The following is a 21,729-nucleotide window of genomic DNA, read 5'->3' as shown; positions in this document are numbered from 1 at the left end:
CAGAGGGCCGGAGCTCAGAATGCCGGAGGACTGTTTAAGGAGGAGGAAATGAGGTCTCAGGTTGGGGTTGGCCCCAACTAAATCACTAAATCCGTCCCAGTGTTTAGGTCATTTCTGTCTTTTTTTTCTTTTTTTTTTTTTGGTGGGGGTGGAGGAGCTTCCTATTGCTAATTAGAAAATAAACGCATACAGCCTTTCTGTCGATTAAAGCTAGGATTAAAAGGAATCAGAATATATTTTATGAGAAACAAATCCTTTAAGATATTATTCTGCTTACTGTTTAAAAACTAAAATTGAAATGTGCTTATACTTGTGACTGAAAACATTGGAAACCTATTGTCTTACTCAAGAATCTGATGAGATCTGTAGACCTATTTTTACATATACACAAATGTCAGTATTCAAAATATTTTAAATAAATTTATTGTGGGGATGAGTTCTCACCCAATCCCTTGAATTCCATTTTTAAAGACAAAATAACGGGTGCCTGGTTGGCTCAGTTGGTTGAGCATCTGCCTTCGGGTCGGGTCATGGTCCCAGGATCCTGGGATAGAGCCCTGCGTTGGGCTCCCTGCTCAGCGGGGAGTTTGCTTCTCCCTCTCCCCCTGCCTCTCCCCTCTGCTTGTGTTCTCTCTCAGATAAATAAATAAAGTCTTAAAAAAAAAAAAAAAGACAAAACAACTTTTATTCTTTTTAAAAATCTTCCCATAATGATAAATTTATATAATCAAATCAATTTTTCTTACTTGTAATTAATTTTAGAACTGCAGATAAAAATCTTCAAAAGATTTGCAAGATTTTGCAACATTAAAACAAGTAAATAAATAAAATTTCACCAAATGGAATCAAAACCTGTTACTATAATGGGTGAAAATAAAATAATAAAGGTCGCATCTTTTTTGAAGTTATAAATCAATAATAGGAATTACTTAGTGTTTACTTACACCTTAAAGAAATTATATATTTACACACACACACACACACATTGGTTTTCTTTCTGTGTTGGTACAGAAAAACAAATATGTATTTAACTTAAATACTAATAGTTGAATATCAAAATTATGTTTCTTCTATTGCTTGTTCCTAAACAAACAGACAACTACCATTTTAATGGTTCTCTATTCCATTTTGTTTAGGGTGGATTAAGTTATAAGTAAGTAGACAGCCATAGGGAAAGTCTCTGGACAAAGTTAGGCAACTTAATAGTGGCTCAATCTTACAAGAATTTGCCAGATTTACAAACAATTCTGCATTTAGATTTGATTCTGCTTTGTACCATTTTTATACTTCTTCCCCAGGGATTTTGATTTTAACATTGAAGCCAGTTTATTGCATCCTGAGGAGGAAGTCTGTGCCTTGCAGACCTTAGTTGGAAACTTGTCATTTTTGGGTTGAGCTTATTGCCATTTGTCACTGTGATCCATAAATAGTAAATGATGTGAAATCAACCTGTCAAAATAACCAACTGCCAACCCTTTTTTCAAAAATTTTTTAAAAATTGTTTTTAAAGATTTTATTTATTTATTTATTTGACAGAGATACAGTGAGAGAGAGTACCCAAGCAGGGGGGCGGCAGAGGGAGAAGCAGGCTCCCTGCTGAGCAGGGAGCCTGATGTGGGGCTCGATCCCAGGACCCTGGGATCATGACCTGAGCCGAAGGCAGACGTTTAACGACTGAGCCACCCAGGTGCCCCCCAACTGCCAACTCTTAAAAGTGTCAATTCAAAGAGAGAACATACCTTGTAGCCTCCTTAAAACTGTGTGGACAAAGGCTTTCCCTGTACCTTCTGAGGATTGTCATCCCAAATTTCCAGTCATGTGTGTGAAATCATATTAGGGACCTTATTTGGAGAAATATTTCACAAGCTTCTGTTAAAGGAATAAAGGCATATCTGTTACGTACCTTAAATTTTAATACTTTTTTTTTTTTTTAACCTGGGTTGACTGTCCTGTTAGGGCCAACTAAATATATTAATTTTTTATGGTAGAGAAAATCCCTGTCCGGTGTAAGGACCTCCAGTTTTTCCTGTACATTGAAGCACCTTGACATTGTACGTATTGGTATTTTATAAAGATCTCACAGAGGAGGGAAGGAGCTCCTATCCCCTTGTCCATTCATTACAGTAGGTGGCTCTCTCTCTTCCTGGAGGTGGACTGGGGTTGGAAGAGTTTTTTCCCTTCCTTAGGAACATAATAGATTGTCGTATTTAAAAGCTTTGGCCTGTGATGCAAATTAAGTCTAGGAATGAAAAAGTTAGCATGAGGCAGCCTTTATGCATTTGTCTTGAAGCATATCATGCCAATCTCAAGTTGGGACTTGTTCAAGCCAGTCTTACTTAACATTCAAAAAGGGAAGTAGTACACGTTTAGTCACGAAAAAAGTGTAATGCTTTGATGAAAAGAGCAGCTGAAAAACAGCCCATAACTTTATTATTGTTCAAATCACCGAAAGGTTAACCTGCATAATTTTTTTTCTGATTTTTATAGCAAGTCTCACATTTCATAAAAGCCACAGGAAACTTTATAACAATAATTATCTTGCTGCTTCATTGGGGGATCCTATTAAATGCAGGGAAGCTCTTTTAATAATAACTGCTTTAGCCATTACAAACCCCAAATTTATTTTGAATACAAGACAACGTCCTGGGATATGTGTTTGTGATTCTTCACCACCACAATGTTTAAAAGATTTTTTTTTCATTTTTTACTAAAGGTGACTTTTTTCTTCTAATATTATTTTTAAAGATATTAAACCCACAGACAGATTGAACTAATAGTGCAACTAAGTATTGTCTCAGTTTACACACTGTTAACATTTTTCACATGCTCTACCCCCCGTAGTATATTGGGGGGACCTGTTTGAAGTTGTAGTCCTTGTGACAAATGCCTTGCCCTTAACTCCTTCAGCATGTGTTTCCTAAAAACAAGGATATTCTCTTACCTAATCACAATATTGTTATCAGTCAAGATTAATGTTGAAGCAGAGCAGTAATATTTTAAAATATTCTGTCTGTATTAAAACTTTGCACTTTCCCGGTAATACCCTTCTAATTTTTTTGACGTGACATTCAATCACTGGTCACACATTGCATTTGATTTTACTCTTTTTTAGGCTCTTAATCTTTAGAACAATCTCTCTCCTTTTTTACTTTTTAAAAAAGTCCCCTGGCTTTTGAAAATTGGTTTGCTCTGTATTTGCTAGGGTCCATTCTGTAGGATAGGTAGTAGGGGGTGCCTCAAAATGTTTTTGAGGCACTTTGGACGTATTATCCTGAAATCTATATTAGACTAAGTTTGGGATTTTGAAGTCAAATAAGAATATCTATAATCTTGTTTGGAAAAAGATCTGGTTCATGGATCAAGAATCACAAAGTTGGTAGATCCAAACTCTCATTTTCTTTGGAATACTGGATAACTTACTCAACTTTTCTTGATTTCATTTTTCTATAAAAGCAGGATTATGATTTAATTACAGAATTTTAGATGAGAATTCCCATAACCTTATTGATTTTTCAAAATAAAGTCTTAAAAACAGAAGCATTCAAGGAGAGAATGTGTTTCTAAGATCTTGGAATAAAAATTAGGTATTATTGGTAAGTCTTCCTGAAACCGACAAAGAACCCTTTCCCTTTACCCTATTCATATGTCCCACCTTTTTAGTGTGAGACATTGACAAATGCATTACCAAGGCTTGTCTTGGTCTTCTAGTCCTTTCTCCCTTGCGTATGATTTTCCTTTGCATACAAAGGGCTTTCTAGTCTTTTTTTTTTTTCTTAAAGATTTTATTTATTTATTTGAGAGAGCGAGAGAGCGCGCGAAAGAGGGGGAACACAAGCGGGGGGAGAGGTAGAAGGAGAAGCAGACTCCCCGCTGAGCAGGGAGCCCCATGCAGGGCTCAATCCCAGGACCCTGGGATCATGACCTGAGCTGAAGGCAGACACTTAACTGACTGAGCCACCCAGGTGCCCCTGCTAGTCTTTTGTAATACACTAATTCACTACAAAACAAACACAAGCAGAGATCTAATAGCTCAAGTTGATCTGTCTTGAGCGCCCATTTCTTTTACGTGGAACCAGAACATGCAACAAGGATTGTAGTAAAATCTTCCTCACATCTTACTGTTCAATCTCTCTGTACACAAAAGTCACTCTAATTGTGGCTCACATCCAATAGCTGCGAATTTGTGCTGAGTATAATTACTACAAACCCTTTAATGTTCCCTTGCTGAGATTGGTATCTTTAGGTCCCTATGCTTGAATTACTGTGCTTAATCTGTCATTTGAAATGATTTGTATCTATTAGGTCTGCTTTAAATAAAGCACTTACCTTTTTCTGGTATGAGAACTTCATGTGTAATGGTTGATTAGAGGGAAGGGATGGTTTGGAGATTGAGTCTGGAGATATGCGGGTGTGTGACTCCTGACCTCCTATTGATACTCTGCCTTGGGCTGTGCTGCTTAGTCCATGTCCTCACTTTGGAAATTTTGCTTGAGGCAGTGTCAGGCCATGACAGGAGCCTAGTAATTGTGGGGTCAGACAGACTCCAAGGTGGATTTCAGCCGCGCTCCTCCCCCCCCTTTTTTGGACAAATCATTAATGTAGCTGAATCTGTTTCTTCTTCTAGAAAATAAGCTTGGGGATGACTACCTTGTAATACTGTAAAGATTAAATGAGATAATATACAGGAGAATTCTTACAGTGTTTAGAACAGGTTGGTACTTAATGAACAGTAGCTTCTCTCTCTCTCCTTTCCTCCCTCACTGTCTCTCTCCCCCTCCTTCCTCCCAGAGGCAGAGTGACTAAGTGAATGAATGGGGGTGTCTGAATGTAAATTTGGAATGATTAAAAATTGAAAACATTCCTCAACTTAGAAGTCAGAGTAAGTCCATAATATTTTAATTGCCCTTAGAAAACTCCTGGTTTTTCTTCAATGATGAACTGATGATTACTTGAAATGCTTTTTATGTTCTTTCTTGACAGCTTTCCCTTCTGAAAAGGAGGAAATTAGAAGAGCTTATTCTAGTCTGACATGGGAAAGTATAGAAGCTAAGAGCAGGATATGTAGGGGGAGAAGAGAGTTGGTCTCAGAAGGTTCACTGCATGGAGGTCAATGCTTCATTTACTTGTCGTTCAGGCATTTTTGATTATAGGGAATTTCCGTTACAGAGTTAAATAGAGTAAAAAGGGAAAAAAGTGTTGAGTGATATGTCTATATGATATAAATTTAATGCACAAATACAATATTCTTAAAAAGCTATATAAGTATTCAGATATGCATTAGGTAAAATTGTTCAAGATGGCTACCAATAAGTACAGTCACATACAAGCTTCTGGTGTTTAAGCTGATTTTTAAAATAAAGGCAGGCATTTTAATTACCATGCCTTGAGATGTTACATTTGTCAGTTTGAGTTTTATTATAGAAGTGGCAAAAATTCACATGCTGAGTGTGATATGGAATTTTTTTTTAAAAAGTGGCTCGGTCGAGCGTCTGGCTCTTGGTTTTGGCTCAGGTCATGATCTTGGCATCCTGGGAACAGGCCCTGCGTTGAGCGCACCCCCCCTCCCCAACTTGCTCACACACACACTCTGAAATAAAGAAATCTTAAAAAAAATTTAGTTTAGGGGCGCCTGGGTGGCTCAGTCGTTGGGGGTCTGCCTTCGGCTCAGTCCTGGGATCAAGCCCTGCATCAGCCTCCCTGCTCCGTGGGAAGCCTGCTTCTCCCTCTCCCACTCCCCCTGCTTGTGTTCCCTCTCTTGCTATGTCTCTGTCAAATAAATAAATAGAATCTTTAAAAAAATTTTTTTTAGTTTAGCTACTTTACTGTAAGTCTTAAATTCAATTTCCTTTCTCTTCTCTATCCTTTTTTTTCTCTTTTATAACTTCTCCCTGTGTTCTCAACTCCCATCCCTACCACTTGGGTGTCTGCCCCCCCCCCACTCCCCTTTCCCTACAAATACTTTATAGTAGAATGTGTGGGGTGAGGGGGGATTAGGCTAGGTATTAGGAACCCAGGTAATATTAATGTCTGAAATGTTGGCATACCCACTTTTCTGGCTGAAGCTGGATTTTCATGGTCATGCTGTTATACCCACCATGTGTTTGCATTTCTGCTCTGTTTGCTGTTTCACGTGGAGCATATTCACTCTGCACTGCATAGGAAGGGGCCACTCTATCTGTTCTTAGAAACCCTTGGAAAAAAGTAAGGTAATATAACAGCAGTTGTTTTTTTCTCCTTGAAAGTCTTGTAAACTGACTTGTCCTTTGTGGCAAGATGAGAGTTGCTCGTAGTCCCTCACTTCCCATTACAAATTGGGCTCTACCCCACCTTCTCCTCAGTGTTACCACTGACCTCATACTTGTAGATTCATCACATTTGACCTTTCTAGGGTGTTTGATTTTGTTGACTATTACTTCCTCCTTAGTTTCCAGTATACGAGATCTCCTGTTGCTCCTTTTAATTCAGCCCCCACCTTCCAGCCCCTAAACTCCACATTCTCGGCATCTCTTCTGTCTGTTCTGTCCAGGACACTTGTGCGGCAGGGACTCTGGGATGCTCAGCTCATTCTTTCGTCTCTCACTGTGTCAGAAAAATTATCCCCTAGCATCTAATCTAGCCCTGTCTTCAGAGCCCTGGATCCATGTTTTGTCTCCACTGGCTAGATTTATTGACCCAGATTTCTGAACTTTAATCAGACCCAGAATCTGCTTCTTGCCCTTCCTTTATGATCCAACACACTACTCAATCTAACAGTCTTCAGAGCAATGAATCTCAGTTGAAAGGGGGTAGTGTGGGGATTATGGACCCCATTGAAAATAAATTTTGCATATTAATTAAATACATTTTACATATAATCCCCTATTCTCCAGTGGTCTTGGACTCAAAACCTGTGTCTCTGAAAATGTCTGTAAAGTCTATGTCAGTTTTTTCCCCGTGGCTCTGGCCTGCATAGATGGAAGACTTCTGTAATTGATCTCCTATCTTCAATGGCTCTTCCTTCAATCCATAATCATAATCATCCTATTATTGGCAAATTGATTTTCCTAAAGCACAAGCAAAGAGCATGTAGTTCTTCACTTCAGAACCCTTCCATGGCTCATTGAGAAGTCTATATAATCCAACACAACACCATAGCATTCTACTGTAGGCTCCCATGCTCCATTCCCAGGCTCATCTTCTACGTCCACAGGCAGCCTCTGGCCTCCATGGCCCCTTGTGCTCTGGCCATAGCACTTTCTCCACCCCTAGCTGCGTCTTCCTCCAAGCTGTTCATGGCCTGGCAGCGTTCCCTTTCGCATGCCCTGTGTCCTGCCTCACGGTCCAGCTCACGTTGTCATCTCCTGCAAGTCTTTCCTCATTTTCTCCATTTGAAGTTAGCTACGTTTTCCTCTCAGTTTTTATGGTGAGTGAATTTTGTGTCTCATACAGTTTCCACAGTTGGATTCATTGTGGGATGGTTCCAGAGAGGCAAAGGGCCCTGCACTAAAGGCATGACTGACTCAGTGAATCAGTGAACCCACTCTTTGGGATTTTCTGTCTCTCAAGACCTCTTGAGTGTTGGATATACTCATGGGGCTGAACCACTCAAACCCCCGAGGTTGCGGACCTCATTTGTATTGAGACCTCTCCCTTCCTCTTCAGGAGCCACCTCCTTCCCATCCTCGCAGCTGGGGTGTGATGTCAACCCTTGAGGAGCTTGTCCCGATGGTGTAGCAGAGCTGTTGAGGCCTGGGGCCTGAGGCCACCTGCCTGGGTTTTAGCCCCAGCCCTGCCTCTGCTTGCTGGCAGGTCGTGCGCACTGTGGGCAAGGTGTCTTTTTGCTATGTGTCTCAATTTTCTTTTTTTGTTGCCCTCAACAGGAAACCCTGTGGTATGTATCTCGTAGGGTTGGAGTGGGAAACAGGTGATAGTCCTTGTAGAGCACATAGTATGGTGCCTGGCACATAGCGGGTACTCAGTGATGACGGCAAGCTGCCTGTGTAAGGTCCTGGGAGGTTCTCGCTCACTTCTAGGTCGGAGCTAATTACCTGGCAGCACCTGAGCTAGTTATGGCCCACACATGAACATATTGTTTTTGTGGGGTCACGGAGTGTGGAGGTGGCTACGGAAGTTTTGAAAAGAGCAGGATCTATAGGAGACAGGATTTATGATTTCTCTTGAGAACATTAGAATACCTGAGGTGGTAAATATAGTGGTTACGCATATGGGCTCAGAAGCCAGAGTCTGAATTACAGTCCTAGTTCTGCTATGTATGTGCTGTGGGGTCCCCATGTAAGTTGCTTAACTTCTCTGTTTCTCAACTTCTTTATCTCTAAAATGGAGATCACAATAGCATTTCGTCACTTCCTGTGATTACTAACTGGGACAATCTGTTGAAAACTCTTGGTAGACTTACCTAATACATAGTAAATAGTAAGTAGTGTGCACTGCTTTTGTTGTCACCCGGTCAGTTCTTCTGCTGTTGCTACTAGCCAGCAACCCTGGGCCCTAAATCCCTCTGGTGCCAACAGTTGGCCCGGAGCAGTAGAAACCCCCATAAGTTGGGCATGACCTTTCCAGGTAGCTAAGTCCTCACCGTTGCCTGTCACCTTAATCTGCCCTGTTCTCTTAATAACAGTTTTATCTGTCTCCTATTGACAGATTCCACTCCTTTGCATTCATGTCCAAGAAGGCTATGCTGTGAATCTCCAGGAATAGTATGCACAGTTCTCAATATGAACCTCAAGGAGCAGTTAGCACAGTAGTTCTTGACGTGTGGTCCAGAACAATAGCATCAGTATCCTCTGCAAACTTATTCTCAGGCCTCACCCCGGACCTCCTGAATCAGAAACTCTGGGAGTGGGCTTAGCAATCTGTGTGTGAAGAATCCCTGTGGCTTGTTCTGATCCCCACAGCAGTTTGCGAACTACTGATTTAACATGTGTTCTATATTCATATTGCTTACATCCAGTAAAAATAATTACATTTAACTTTTTACAAAACCCTTATTTGTGTTCGGAGCTCATAGATTATATCAAAGCTAAGTTGTTTTTTTTTTTTTTTCTTTTTGCTTTCTTGTTTCTGTCATTAATGGCTATGGTATAGCATCTCATTCTATAGGCATTGTAGAATTTAGTATTTGTGATGGCTAGTTTGGAAAGTTGTTTTCAAATGGTTGCTTTGCATTCTGTGAGGGTGATTTTATTTTATTATTATTTTTTATTTATTCTTTTAAAAATTTTTTTTTTTTTTTAAAGATTTTATTTATTTGACAGAGAGACACAGTGAGAGAGGGAACACAAGCAGGGGGAGTGGGAGAGGGAGAAGCAGGCTTCCTGCTGAGCAGGGAGCCCGATGTGGGGCTCGATCCCAGGACCCCGGGATCATGTCCTGGGCCGAAGGCAGACGCTTAATGACTGAGCCACCCAGGCACCCCCTGTGAGTGTGATTTTAAGGTGGCTCTAATATGCCCATTCCCTAAGTCCATCATAGATTATTTCACTCTGTACATCAGGTACTCAGCATTTGAATATAATGTTACTATAATATAATTAAATATTTGTATTTAGGGCAGGCATAATTTTGGAAATTTTATCTTTAAAGATCTTTTTTAAAAAGATTTTATTTATTAGAGAGAGAGAAAGAGCAAGTGAGCACGAGCAGAGGGAGGGGCAAAGGGAGAGGGAGAAGCAGACTCCCCGCTTAGCAGGGAGCCTGAGGTAGGACCTGACCCCAGGACCCTGGGATTATGTCCTGAGCTGGAGGCAGACGCTTAACCAACCGAGCCACCCATGTGCCCCTTAAAAGATCTTTTTTAAAAAATTGTGTATATTATCAAGATGCAGTTACTTATAATACAGTATTATAGTCTACATGTGATTGTTTAATATACTTAGTAAAGGCAGTGTGGATTTAGTGACATCTCTAACAGTCCATGATTTAATTCTTTTATTTCAGAGAACGAAAATCAGACATTAGGAGTATTTTTTGAAGAGTTTAGGAGATTGTAATATGCTACAGTTACAGATTTTACTTAACCAAAACCGGTAGCACGTAGCTAAAGCATTTTGTCTATAGCTTTAAAAGTGAAACGTTGATAAACATTAGCCCAAAGCTACACATGTAATGTTTATTAATTCTGCTTTCTTCATGTTCATTTACTAGCAAGCCAAGGAACACCCCCAACACCCAGGCCCCTGGGTGCATGCTCTATAGGAAGGCAACTAAAAAGAGCTTGAGTTTTCAATAAATTGATATCACCTTTTGAAAATAGAAACATCAGTGAGAATTGGCTTCCTCCTTGCTTTTCCAGCATGTAAAAATAAAACCAGCTTGAATTATTTTATCAAATATTTATTGATTGCACAGTGAGACACATCTTTGCTCTCAAAAATATACATAAATTATTAAAAGAGTAGATACATGTGTGGGCAAGTAATTACAAAGCAGTGTGATAAGTACAATAATTGAGGTGTGACAACAGTCTGATGAGGGGGTGATTGGGTTTGAGATGGTGGTGGGAGGTTGGCCAGATGAGATTTCATGGAACAAGTGATAGCATCTTAGGGTTTCATGGATGGGTCAGAGGGAGATTTATGTGTGCAGTGAGTGGCCCAGAGGCAAAAAGGAGCAACGCAAGTTCTAACAGTTAGAAACGTACATAAGAGTGTAATGTTCCAGGGATGGAAGCACAGTTAGAAGATAAGGCCAGAAAGGTGGGCAAGTTCCAGGGCCTTCAGGGCCTTGGAGAACATGGGAAGAGGTTGGGGGTTTCACCTATGGTGATCGTGTTTGAGCCAGCGGCACATTTACAGAGCATGAATACTTTGTGCATTTTCTCTAGAAGATATAAATCCATGTCCACAATTCTAGATAACCACATTTTAGCTTTTTTGAAGCACAGAGGGATTCAGGAAGAGATACGGAGGGGAAAAAGTACGAATAGGTTACCATCCTTAGCAAAATTTCCCAGTATGGATGCTATTGATTGTGGGTCAGCAGTTCCATCCATAAATGTACCAAGAATGACACAACAATGACATAATTGTATTTCAAACATTTGTAATTCATGGTCTGCAGGGAATAGTGTGGGAGGTACCAAGAAAACATGACATGGTTTCTGTCTTTAAAACATGTTGTCTTTCTTAAAGAATCCTGTCCATCTTTTGGGGATGCAGTCAGGAATATCACTAACTAGCAAAGGGAAATCTACCACGATGGCCCTCACACATACCCAAACAGTGGGAGCAGTAGTTAATGTGTGAGGCAGGAGGATAGAGGTTGTGGCCCAGGAAGGCTTTGTTGAGTAGGTGGCATATTCAACCGCCATTAGAGTATTTGCTGGGCAGAGGGAGAATTCCAGAGAATATCAGTCCTGTATTCTTGCCATTAAATTGTGCACACTTAAGGCATGCAAAGTACTATAGTACGATATTTTATGTGGCTTAATAATGGTCTTTGCCTCACATAGAGTACTGAAATAATGTTAGTACTCTTGACACTGGAAGAGGCTCTTTGAAGGAGAAATTCCTTCATCCAGGCTTTCTCAGGGTTTTCTGACCCTATTTCAACTCCCCAGATGCTTCATATCTAGCATCCCTTTCAACCACTAGCTTCAGCTTTCATCAAAGGATTTTCAAGTTTGTTTGTTTTTAAATCAGCAAGTATCAACAGTTGTGGACCCGAAAGCAGTAGTGTTGTATGAATTATGTATTGTACAAGAATGTGAGAAGGTGTTTTGGAAGGAAGGTTCTTAGTAATTTACATTTATCCATAATGTTTTCCAATATGTAAGTGAATGCTTTCAAAAAGATGACCTCTAGTGGCCACTTGCTTTCTGTTGCATTCTCTGACCAGTACTTCATTCTGCTCATCAATCGATCTACGTGGACTTAAAATTTATATAATCCTTTCTGTAAACCTGGGTAATAATAACATGTAAGAAAACCTTTGTCTCATCTGTTTTTCTTTCATTGCTTAAACTTGATTTCCAAATCAATTATCTTTTGAAGTCTTATCGATTAAATAGAACATAGCCGTGATAAAGTTATCAGGTTAGAGTTATATTGTCTGAGTAGTTTGATTTTCTTGGGTTGATCCTGTGATCTTTCTCCCTCTCATACATGGTAGACGTTCTGTGAATTTTTTACATAAGAATATGTATATTAAGGGATCCATGCAAATGTTAGTTGCTGCCAAAAAGAGAGTCGTTTCTTTAGCTATAAACAGTTGGTTTTGCAACCTGCAGTCAGTCTTGCTGTTGGTTTGACTGTGAGTGTATGGAACTCGGGCAAAATGAAATGGAGCAAAACACACAAAGAATACAGCCACAACAACAAATACTTTACCTTCCAGCTTTGTGTTGTGTTTGCGGTCCTTACTTCTGGACTTTCTATAAGAGCTGTATACTTTTTTTGCAATCACCGCATAAAACAGAAGCATCAGGACAAAAACAGTCCAGAAAATGAACTGGCATATGTAGTTCACCACTTGATGCCATTTCAGCCCCAGGGGACCCTTCAAGGAGGCACACTTTTTCACAGATGCCGGCGTTGCTTCCTTGTTGCTCAAGATTATATTTGGCAGAGAGATGAGGAACAAAAGGAGCCAGATGAGGGTCGAGACCATTTTTGCAAAAACAGGTTTTTGGACAAAAAATTTTCCAAAAGGCCTGATGATCTTGAGGAATCTGTCAAAGGCTATGAAACCTAGCAGTATGATGGCCACATACATGGTCTCATAAAAGATGACAGCCGAGAAACGACACACAAAGGCCCTGAGTTGCCAGGGTCCGAGGTGTGAGTCGGAGAGGATTTTAAACGGAAGCATGAGCGTCATTATCAAGTCAGCCACCAGAGTATTTTTGAGGTAGACAATGAAGGTGGAGGAGCTGGGGATGTGAATGAACACCCACAGGGCCAGAGTGTTCAACAGGATGCCGATGAAGAACACGACTGTGTAGGTGACTGGGAACACCAGCTGCGATATCCGCGTGTCCCTGGGGCACTGCTCAGACCCATTGAAGCCCTTTATCGCTGTGGTGTTCATGGTTTCCAATGTCAGCTGTTACAGATAAACACATACACAAAGGGAAACAAGAAGCATTTCATCATTTGGAAGTGCTACTTTTAAAAGCAGACTTTAGGTGTATAACGTATTAACACTTTACATTTACTCATCACATTCAGTAGAGGAGTTGAAAAGGCACATGTTGTTTCTAGCTAGAATTTTTTTAAACATGTACTACAATTTTGGTACTTGTAATAGTACCATTATTTTTACACCCTTATGAAACCCAAATAACAGGTTCTACCTCATTTGTAAGTGCTACTTTTAACATGCAGTAAAACAAGACCCATTTAAGAAGTCATAATTCATGTCAGATTGTTGCACATTATATAGTTCCTTATGCTCATAATCTATGGTTTCTAGAATGTCTACCTTAAAGTGTTTTTTTTTCCCCCCTTGAATATTTTCTTTCTTTTATAAGCAAGCCCACTCATAATAAAAGTTGAAATTCACCTTTGTTTGTGAGGATCCTGAGCTCAGTGTCTTCTGATTGAGGCAGTTATTAGTTCAGCCCACGGAGAGCATGTGAAGCAAGTGTTGTTCTGCTTTCTTATACCAGTTTCCTTCCTCATTTTCACGTGCGTAATGTGATCAATTAGAATGTCTTCATATTCAAACCTTTGCAGGTTTTCTAATAAGAAGCCTCTCTTATTTCAAGCTTAGGTACTGTTAATCTACTGTAACTTGAATATCTTTATATTTTCTCATCTAATAACTTTTGGCATTTTATCTTTTCTGTCTACACAGTCACTGAAATTTTTGAGTGCCTTTTGTATATAATAATAGGTGGCAGAAAAATAAATTACCCCCAAATTACAACCACATAGGAGAGAGTACAAGTTGATTCTAAAATCAGAACCATCATTTGCACTCTTGTAGACTGCTTTGTCCAGAAATCTGTGTTCAATAGGATGACCTCTTTATTTTTACATTTATCTTGGTCTTTTGGTCTTTTATCTCAGAGAGATTGACTTTTTTTCCCAAAAGTTCAGGGCTGTTAGACACAGATTTGGGGGTTAGAATCCCAGATCCAAGAATTACGGGGAGCTAGATCATAGTCAAATGATTTAGAAGCTCTCTGCCTCAGTTTGCTCATCTATATTGTGGATTTAATGACAGTATATACCTCATAGCATTATTGAGAAGACAAAACGAGTGTCTAGAATAGTGCTGGGTGTATATGAAGCACTAAAAAACGTTCGCCCCTGACTGCAGTGCTGAGTGAACTACAGATTTCAATGGAGATAATTTCACTCATTAGAAACCATTTTTGGAAATCTCTTCTGTATTTAATGTTGTATGTGAAGTGTGGAAAACTCAGGAATTTCATCAGTCAGCCTTGGGCCAAAGTCTATAAAATGTATCATTTAAATCTCTTCAAGTTTGAAAGGGTGTAATTGCCACTTTGTGTAAAGATGGTTGTCCATGAATAGAAATGTTTCCCTGCCAGATAGGTAAAGGGAAAGAGGAAATTGAGAGGGGAATGAGGGGAATGTGGAGTTCTCCATGATGAGTTTCACTTCATATTTTTTACTGCACGTTTCACCACAGAGTTGGACCAGACTGTGGGGTTGATGGAGAATTTTGGGATGGCTTGGTTTGGGATTCTGAGAAGAAAAGTTTCATGTCCCACTGGATGTTTAAAATATGAGACAATAAGATGCCTGATAATTTTGTTGGAACTACCCAATGTGGCACAGTTTAAAAAATGTGTGTTTGACTCAAATAAATTGTTCCTTGGAAATACAGATTCTGGATTTCATTAATGTGATGGAACGTGACTTAAACATCCATCTTCTTGCTTGCTTCAGTAGGGGAAAAATAACAAACTATTTTTACTTTTTAAGTAGAAGTATTTGACCTACATAATTAAGTATAAATTTCCCGAAATCTCCAAAACCATTATCTAGATGGAGGTTTGGAATAGTTTCAGTTTAAATAAGGAAATGCTGTATAAGATAATTTCATAATATGAAAACTGGAAATCACATTTTGGTCAACTTTCAAAATGTCCAAGTGTGGGAAACTTTCAAAAGAGGAACTGACTTAACAGTGCCCATTTCTAAAGTTGTGGAATGTGTTCTTTCAAATGTGGCAAGTTTCAAAATGTTTGACCATACTAAATATCCAACACACCACACATTCCTATATGTCCATGTGCTTAACATGTATTAATTGACTTTCCTTTGATTCACAGCAATGCTGCCCCCCTCCCCAACCGAGGGACCCTTGTTAGCTTGTCTGAGAGGCTGCCCAGCAGAGCAGATAGGAGCACTGTCTCAGGAGCCAGAGTGCCTAGGCTCAGTTTCTTATTGCAGCTTTTATTTTCTTGTGACCTTGGGCAAGTTATTTATGTTTTCTATGAAACTATTGCCTTCTGCTTACAATGAAAATAAATAATAGTATCTACTTTGTTGATTTGTTAAGGAATGAAATGAGTGAAGATTCACCAAGTGCATAGACTAATGCATATCATGTGGTAGGTGTTAGTATGTTTCTTGTTAAATGAAGTTAAAAGTGGGATACCATGTATACCTTTGGGGATGGATGGGGAAGAATCAAAGATGAAATGAAAGATCCCAGAAATTAGAAGCCTGCCAAATGACAAGAAACCAAATTTAAATCCTATATTTAGTCAAAACCAGTATAGCCAGTGAGTATAGTGCTCTAAATGATATGATCTTATTTACTTTTTAACAAAAATCCTCAGAGATTTGTCCCATTTTACTGATGAGAAAATTGAGGCACAGCAGTTAAGCAGTTTAGCCAAAATCCTGCACCCCAAGCCAACTTCAGACCCACACAGCCTGGTTCAGAGGCCGTACTAGGAGCCTGCCTCACACTCCCCACTGTCAGAAAGCACAGACGGTGAATTGTCTAGATTCTAGAGTTTCTGAGCTTTGTATTACTGATTGATGAGTGAGGAGTAACAATCAACTTTAAAGGTTAATGGATTTGTGAAGCTTTTTCCCTTAAGGTGAAGTACGTGGCTGAAAACATAAATTGGTTCCAAGTGGTATGATCCAGAGAGAATTAAAGAAGATTACATTGAAAGCTCATAGAAATTAGAAGCCTGCCAAATGGCAATAAACTATTTTTTCCATTTATAGTCTCTTTTGAGATTTTCCTTTGGATCAGAGTTAACAGTTTAAAGGTTCCTGTTGATGTGGCCAACCAGTACCATCTGAATAATATCTGAAAAGATGAGCAAGTATTTGTTTTGATTTGGAATGAAAGTCATAGTGGGAACTCTTACAAAAAGAGCCTTTTACTTCTCATCACATCATAGCATGGTACTTTCTCAGATGATATGAAACTGTTTAAAAAAAAATTCCACACTGGGTTAACTGAAAGTAGAAATAATAATCAGTTAAAATAAGTTATGTAGTTTAACATTAAGTATAGAAATGTCTATAAGTAGAATCAGTATTAGAAAATCTCTACATGTAAGTAGAAACAGGCAATAAAGTCATAGTATTACCTGGAAGCATATTAATATCTGTTTTCATATTTTTATTATAAGAGGAAGGCAAGTTTGAAGAATTCAAAGATAAGCAATTTGAAGAATTCAGATATAAGCATGTGTATAGGAGAATGTGAAAGTTAATCTCCCTTTGCATAATGCATACAAATGTGTGTGCAAATATATATATTTACATTTATTGACCTATCAGATCTTTGTTTCCTTTTCATGTTAGTCCATGAAGATTTACCTATTTTTTTTAAAAAAGTTACACTATAGAAAATTACCATAGTTGGGTTAAGCCATTACTGATTGGCATTTCGTGTTTTTTTTTTCTCCAAATTTTTCTCTGTTAAAAACAGTACTGTAGGACACATATATGTCCATATATGTTTGTTATAGTTGTTTCAACATATTTGTAGAAAATTTCCTATAAGTGGGATTGCTGGACCAAAGCTGTGCAGCAAAATGTTGAATGGTATTTTCAAATAGCTTTCCAGAAAGATCTTACCATTTTACAGTCTCCCTGAGTGGGATTCTTCCTTCCAACACTGTTATAAAAATCTTTTAAAGCAATTCTAAGCTTACAGGTGAAAAAGGCTCATGTAATTTTTTTTTTTTTTTAAAGATTTTATTTTATTTATTTGACAGAGAGAGAGAGAGACAGCTAGAGAGGGAACACAAGCAGGGGGAGTGGGAGAGGGAGAAGCAGGCTCCCGGCCGAGCAGGGAGACCGATGCGGGGCTCGATCCCAGGACCCTGGGATCATGACCTGAGCCGAAGGCAGACGCCTAACGACTGAGCCACCCAGGCACCCCAAGGCTCATGTAATTTAAATGTAAATGTATTTGCTTATTAGTGAGAGTATATATTTTTTCATATTTTTATTGTCCATTTGTTTTTCTCTTAGAAATTGATTTTTTATGTCTTTTCCCATTTAAAAAAATCAGGCTGTTTCTCTTTATTTACTGACTTTAAGTGCATTTCTACATATTTAATTCCAGCTGGCATCATTGCAGTCTTACTTTGGGCATTACCGATCAACAGTGATCACCTAGACCGGGCACTGGAATCTAGTTGTTTTTAGTGCAAGGCTGCTGAAACACCTAGATGCATGAATAGTGGGTTCTTTTTCTGAATATTTTCTCCCTGTTTTTAGAGTTCTGGTCCAGGGGTTGTCAATCTTCTTTTCTAAAGAGCCATTTAGTAAATATTTAGGTTTTGCAGCCATGCAGTCTTCCTCACAACCCAACTAATCAACTCTGTTGTTGGAGCAGGTAACCAACCATGGATAAAACCTGAGTGTGTGTGGCCGTGTTCTTACAAACCTTACTGTGGACCCTGAAACTTGAATTTCATGTAGCTTTAATACAACATGGAATTTTATTCTAATATTTTTCCTGTTGATATTTGAAAATGTAAAAACCGTTCTTAGGTCACAGGCTGTACAGAAACAAGGGGTGGACTAGGTTTGGCTCGCAGGCTGTAGTTTGCCACACCTGCTTTAGACTTTCTGTAAAAACCACCGTGAAAAACTGCCACTAACCAGCAGCCTTAGGACTTGTTAGCTACTAAGGCTGTTGGCAAGACTACATTTTGTTTGTCTCATCTTCTGAACTTTTCAACTTCTGGACTTGAGTCTACAAAATTTGGCTTCACTTTTTTTTTTATTATGAAATCTGGGATTTATTATGTATATTAAAATTCTTAAACCTGGAAATAGTGACATGTTCTGTGTATCATGAGTACTCTGTAAATACTGATCTCTCAGTCTCTCTTGGGTGGATTCAGTTTGATTTTCGATACAGCAGTGTATGCTGTCCAATGTCTTTGAATAAGAAATTGCCAACAAAGTGTGATTTAGAGTTTAATGTAAATTTTTCATATTGTATATAAAAACATAGATAATTCTAAACACCTTACAGTTCTTTTACAAAAATACTGTAATACCATTGGCATTTGTTTCTTTTCTTTCTCTTATGGAAATTGTCCTCTCGGTGAACTAATTTAATCCAAAGGGAAAGATTATTTGGGAAAGTCTTTGCCCACTCTGCAGTCTCCCAGCAGTTCATGTGGTCATGGCACCATGGTGTCAGTTTTAACCCACTCTCTGTCCCCTGACTCGGATGGGTTGAGAGGTGGATCTGACCTTCTTTTATCCCATATTCAAAATAAGATCAGAGGAGTTGATCTCTAGTTTTCTTCCATTTTAACTATCCTGCTGTTCTTACAGAATGTGCACACGTACACATGTGATGTTAAAGTGCATTGCATTAGTCTACATGGCTAGAATGTAGACTAGCAGTTTGTAGAAGATGCATCTTTTTTGATGAATTTCTCTTTGTGCTTCGCCACTAACATGCAGTGCTTGCTTGTAGAAGTGCCAGGGAAGTAAATGCAGCCGCTTGAGAATAGATATCATTTAGAAAGTTGAGTGAGTTCAACTTTGCACTGATATTTAGCTCAGCAGAACTTGTGGAGGATTTAGATAAAAATCGATTAATACTGAAGTTCAATGAACTTCCTTATACTGCAACTCACCCCCTTTCCCCCCCCCCCCATCATATTTTGATATTGGTATCCATGCCTTACATTTGAGAATTGCCTCTGGGGATCATAAATAACTGAGATAAATAATGTCAGCTTCCAATTCTGTTATATATTTTGTTTATATTAAAAATAGTCACTATGGCTTGTGTAGATTCATACTTCATTATCATTTACTTATGAACTAATTGATGTGTTATGTCACCTTCAATAGAGACTTTGCCCAATAACGTGTCATAAAACAGTTTTTGCAGTTATCCTTTATTAAATGGGTTTGCTGTTTGATGTAGGATTCTATAAGAGGTGAGTGGTGGTATCTAATGTCTTTGAACAAAGAAATTCCAACAAAGTGTGATTTAGAGTTTAATGTACATTTTTTTTGTATTACACATAAGTGACAAACCAGTAATTACAAACACTTTAACCACTTTTCTGTTAATAGTTATGCTTTGCAACCGCATAGGCACATTTGTTTTTCTCACTGAAGCAAATACTCATTAACCCAAGTAGCAGGTATTTTCTGAAAGCTAGTTAATAAGTTAAGTGGCAATGATGGTATTGTACTATTAATAAAACTGGTTTCTCCAGCATTAAGGAAATACTCAAAGTTTTTTGGTATTAGAATGTCATAAAAATAACTTTTAATAACTTTGCTATTTCTGCTTTTTTTATTGGAAAAGTATTTTTAAACCTCTTCTTAATGAAAATTAAAAAAATTCACTCCACGGGGCGCCTGGGTGGCTCAGTCGGTTAAGTGACTGCCTTCGGCTCAGGTCATGATCCTGGAGTCCCAGGATCGAGTCCCGCATCGGGCTCCCTGCTCAGTGGGGAGTCTGCTTCTCCCTCTGACCCTCCTCCCTCTCGTGCTCTCTGTCTCTCATTCTCTCTCTCGCAAATAAATAAATAAAATCTTTAAAAAAAAAAAAAAATTCACTCCAATTACCATTTCAATTAGTTTAAATTTCTTAGGTTTTTGCTAATAATTAGAAGTTAGTAGTAAATATGCTTTGTAAAGTGTCCCACTTATATTTTTATAATGAGTATCAAAATAGATCAGCATTTGGTTAGGGACTAGGGTGTATATACATCTTAGTATAATTTTCAGTCAGAAGACTTTTATCAGATTTATCATTCTTCCTTAGTTGATTATAACTTGATAATAACATCGTGTTCAATAATGTACAGTAGACATTATATGGTCACACACTTTGCCAACACTCTCCAAATCATGACTTCTGTGTAGTTTGGCTTGTAACCATGATGATTAGATACAGTTCATTTTGCTACACATCTACATGTTAGGTTTCTTTTTCTACATTTTAAGATAGCTTTTAATACTGGATAAGTAAATGAAAATTACTTCTTTTGTTTTCTGTTACTTGTTTAGAGAGTCATTGTTACTAACTCGACTTATTATTAGTCAGTATTTTTACACAGTGCTTTCCTTTTGGATGTTCCAGATACTAATAGATTGAAATATTACCTCAGGTAGTTTACATCGGAGTCTCTTCACTTGGGTCACCGCCATCCTGTTCTTTTTTCCTATTTTGTTGGGATGGAGACGTTGCAGAATTGGGGCATTTCAGCATACTCATTAAGGAATTTTTGAAGGACTTGCAGAGGAAAAAGTAGATGAATGGATCCAGGCATGCATTTAAGGAAGTTAACCAAAGTGTGCTCTCTTTAACATAAAACAGAGTGTTCTCAGCAGAGCAGTCAAAGACATCGCGGGTTTGGCTCAGGGTGTAGGGAATGCGGGCAAAATGGAAGGGAACAAAACAAATAAAAAATACAGCAATGATAATGAAAACTTTGATGTTTACCTTTTTCTTGGGGACTTTGCCTACGCCCCTCGTTCTCACGTACGACCTGTACAGTTCTTTTGTAATGAGTGTATAACATACAATGACAATTAAAAAATTAATCCAGAAAATGACTTGACAGATGTAATTGACTATTTCATGCCAGACCAGACCAAACTCTGATTTGAGGAAAGAGCATTTCTTCACATTCTTGTCTCTTGGCCTCCTGTTGGTCAGAATCATGTTGGGCAAAGAGAGTAAGAACATGAATGCCCAAATTACAACAGAGAGAATTTTAGCCCCCAAGAGATTGTTGGGGTTGGACATCTTAAATGGCCTGGTCGTTTTCTGGTAGCGATCAATAGTTATCAGTCCAAGGAATGAAATACTGATGTACATTGTGAAATAAAATATGACAGAGGTCACTTGGCACACAAAGGTTCTCAGTGGTCCTGTTCCCAGTTTGGCATCACTGAGAATTTTGAATGGAAAAGTTAGAATCATGAGAAGATCAGAAATGACTGTGTTCTTAAGAAAAATAATAAAGTTGGATTTACTGTGGATTTGAAAGAAAATCCTCATTGCTAGGCTGTTTGTGATGAGTCCAACAAAAAACAAAACAGTATAGAGGAGCGGGAAGAGGACCTGGGTGATCTTATAATCTCTGGTGCACAGGCTGCCATTCCCAGCCACAGAGGTGAGGTTGTCCATGGCTTGTGTTTCTTCTTTGCTACCTAGGGGAGGAGAGTAGGGATGGTTATTTTCAGTTCCAGACTGTCGATTTTGCTCTTATCTCTGTGTAACTTTTTTTTTTTTAAAGATATATTTTTTTGAGCGTGAGTAAGCTAGAGAGCGCGTGCAACCATAAGA

At 38.6% G+C, this 21,729-nt stretch overlaps 3 protein-coding genes across 10 annotated transcripts in view; 1 reads left to right on the top strand and 2 right to left on the bottom strand.

Moving 5' to 3' along the window:
* The window catches only part of MED12L (mediator complex subunit 12L), a 319,084-nt gene that overhangs the window by 211,057 nt on the left and 86,298 nt on the right, over nt 1-21,729 (top strand). The gene's annotated exons all lie outside the window — the stretch shown is intronic.
* P2RY13 (purinergic receptor P2Y13) lies at nt 9,835-20,619 on the bottom strand. Of its 2 annotated transcripts, none has more exons than XM_032408440.1 (2): nt 13,501-17,132; nt 9,835-13,041 (listed from the first exon to the last, which is right to left on the bottom strand). In XM_032408440.1, the coding sequence occupies exon 2, from the start codon at nt 13,024-13,026 to the stop codon at nt 12,040-12,042; it is 987 nt and encodes a 328-aa protein (XP_032264331.1). In that variant the 5' UTR covers nt 13,027-13,041; nt 13,501-17,132; the 3' UTR covers nt 9,835-12,039. The 2 variants fall into 2 exon arrangements, with proteins under 2 accessions (XP_032264331.1, XP_032264329.1); XM_032408438.1 differs by lacking the exon at nt 13,501-17,132 and adding an exon at nt 20,541-20,619 and having other exon boundaries at nt 10,358-13,041.
* P2RY12 (purinergic receptor P2Y12) overlaps nt 19,920-21,729 on the bottom strand; it is a 44,444-nt gene continuing 42,634 nt past the window's right edge. For both annotated transcript variants that reach the window (XM_032408448.1, XM_032408447.1), the window contains one exon: nt 19,920-21,593. In XM_032408448.1, the coding sequence (XP_032264339.1) occupies nt 20,551-21,570 (1,020 nt within the window). In that variant the 5' untranslated portion in view covers nt 21,571-21,593 and the 3' untranslated portion in view covers nt 19,920-20,550. The remainder of the gene's footprint in view (nt 21,594-21,729) is intronic.

Source organism: Phoca vitulina, unplaced genomic scaffold (assembly GCF_004348235.1).
Source record: "Phoca vitulina isolate PV1807 unplaced genomic scaffold, GSC_HSeal_1.0 scaffold10, whole genome shotgun sequence".
NCBI classification, from domain to species: Eukaryota; Metazoa; Chordata; class Mammalia; order Carnivora; family Phocidae; genus Phoca; species Phoca vitulina.
The sequence above is the reverse complement of the archived record's forward strand: the minus strand, read 5'-3'. Positions and strand labels throughout refer to the sequence as shown.

Bases quoted from the DNA above. Each gene is read 5' to 3' on its own strand.
- P2RY13 (XM_032408438.1), bottom strand. From the start codon at position 20,585: ATGGCGGTGACCCAAGTGAAGAGACTCCGATGTAAACTACCTGAG. The intron at 13,042-20,540 runs GTAATATTTCAA...TATCTGTAACAG, and splicing joins TCCGATGTAAACTACCTGAG to CTGACATTGGAAACCATGAA.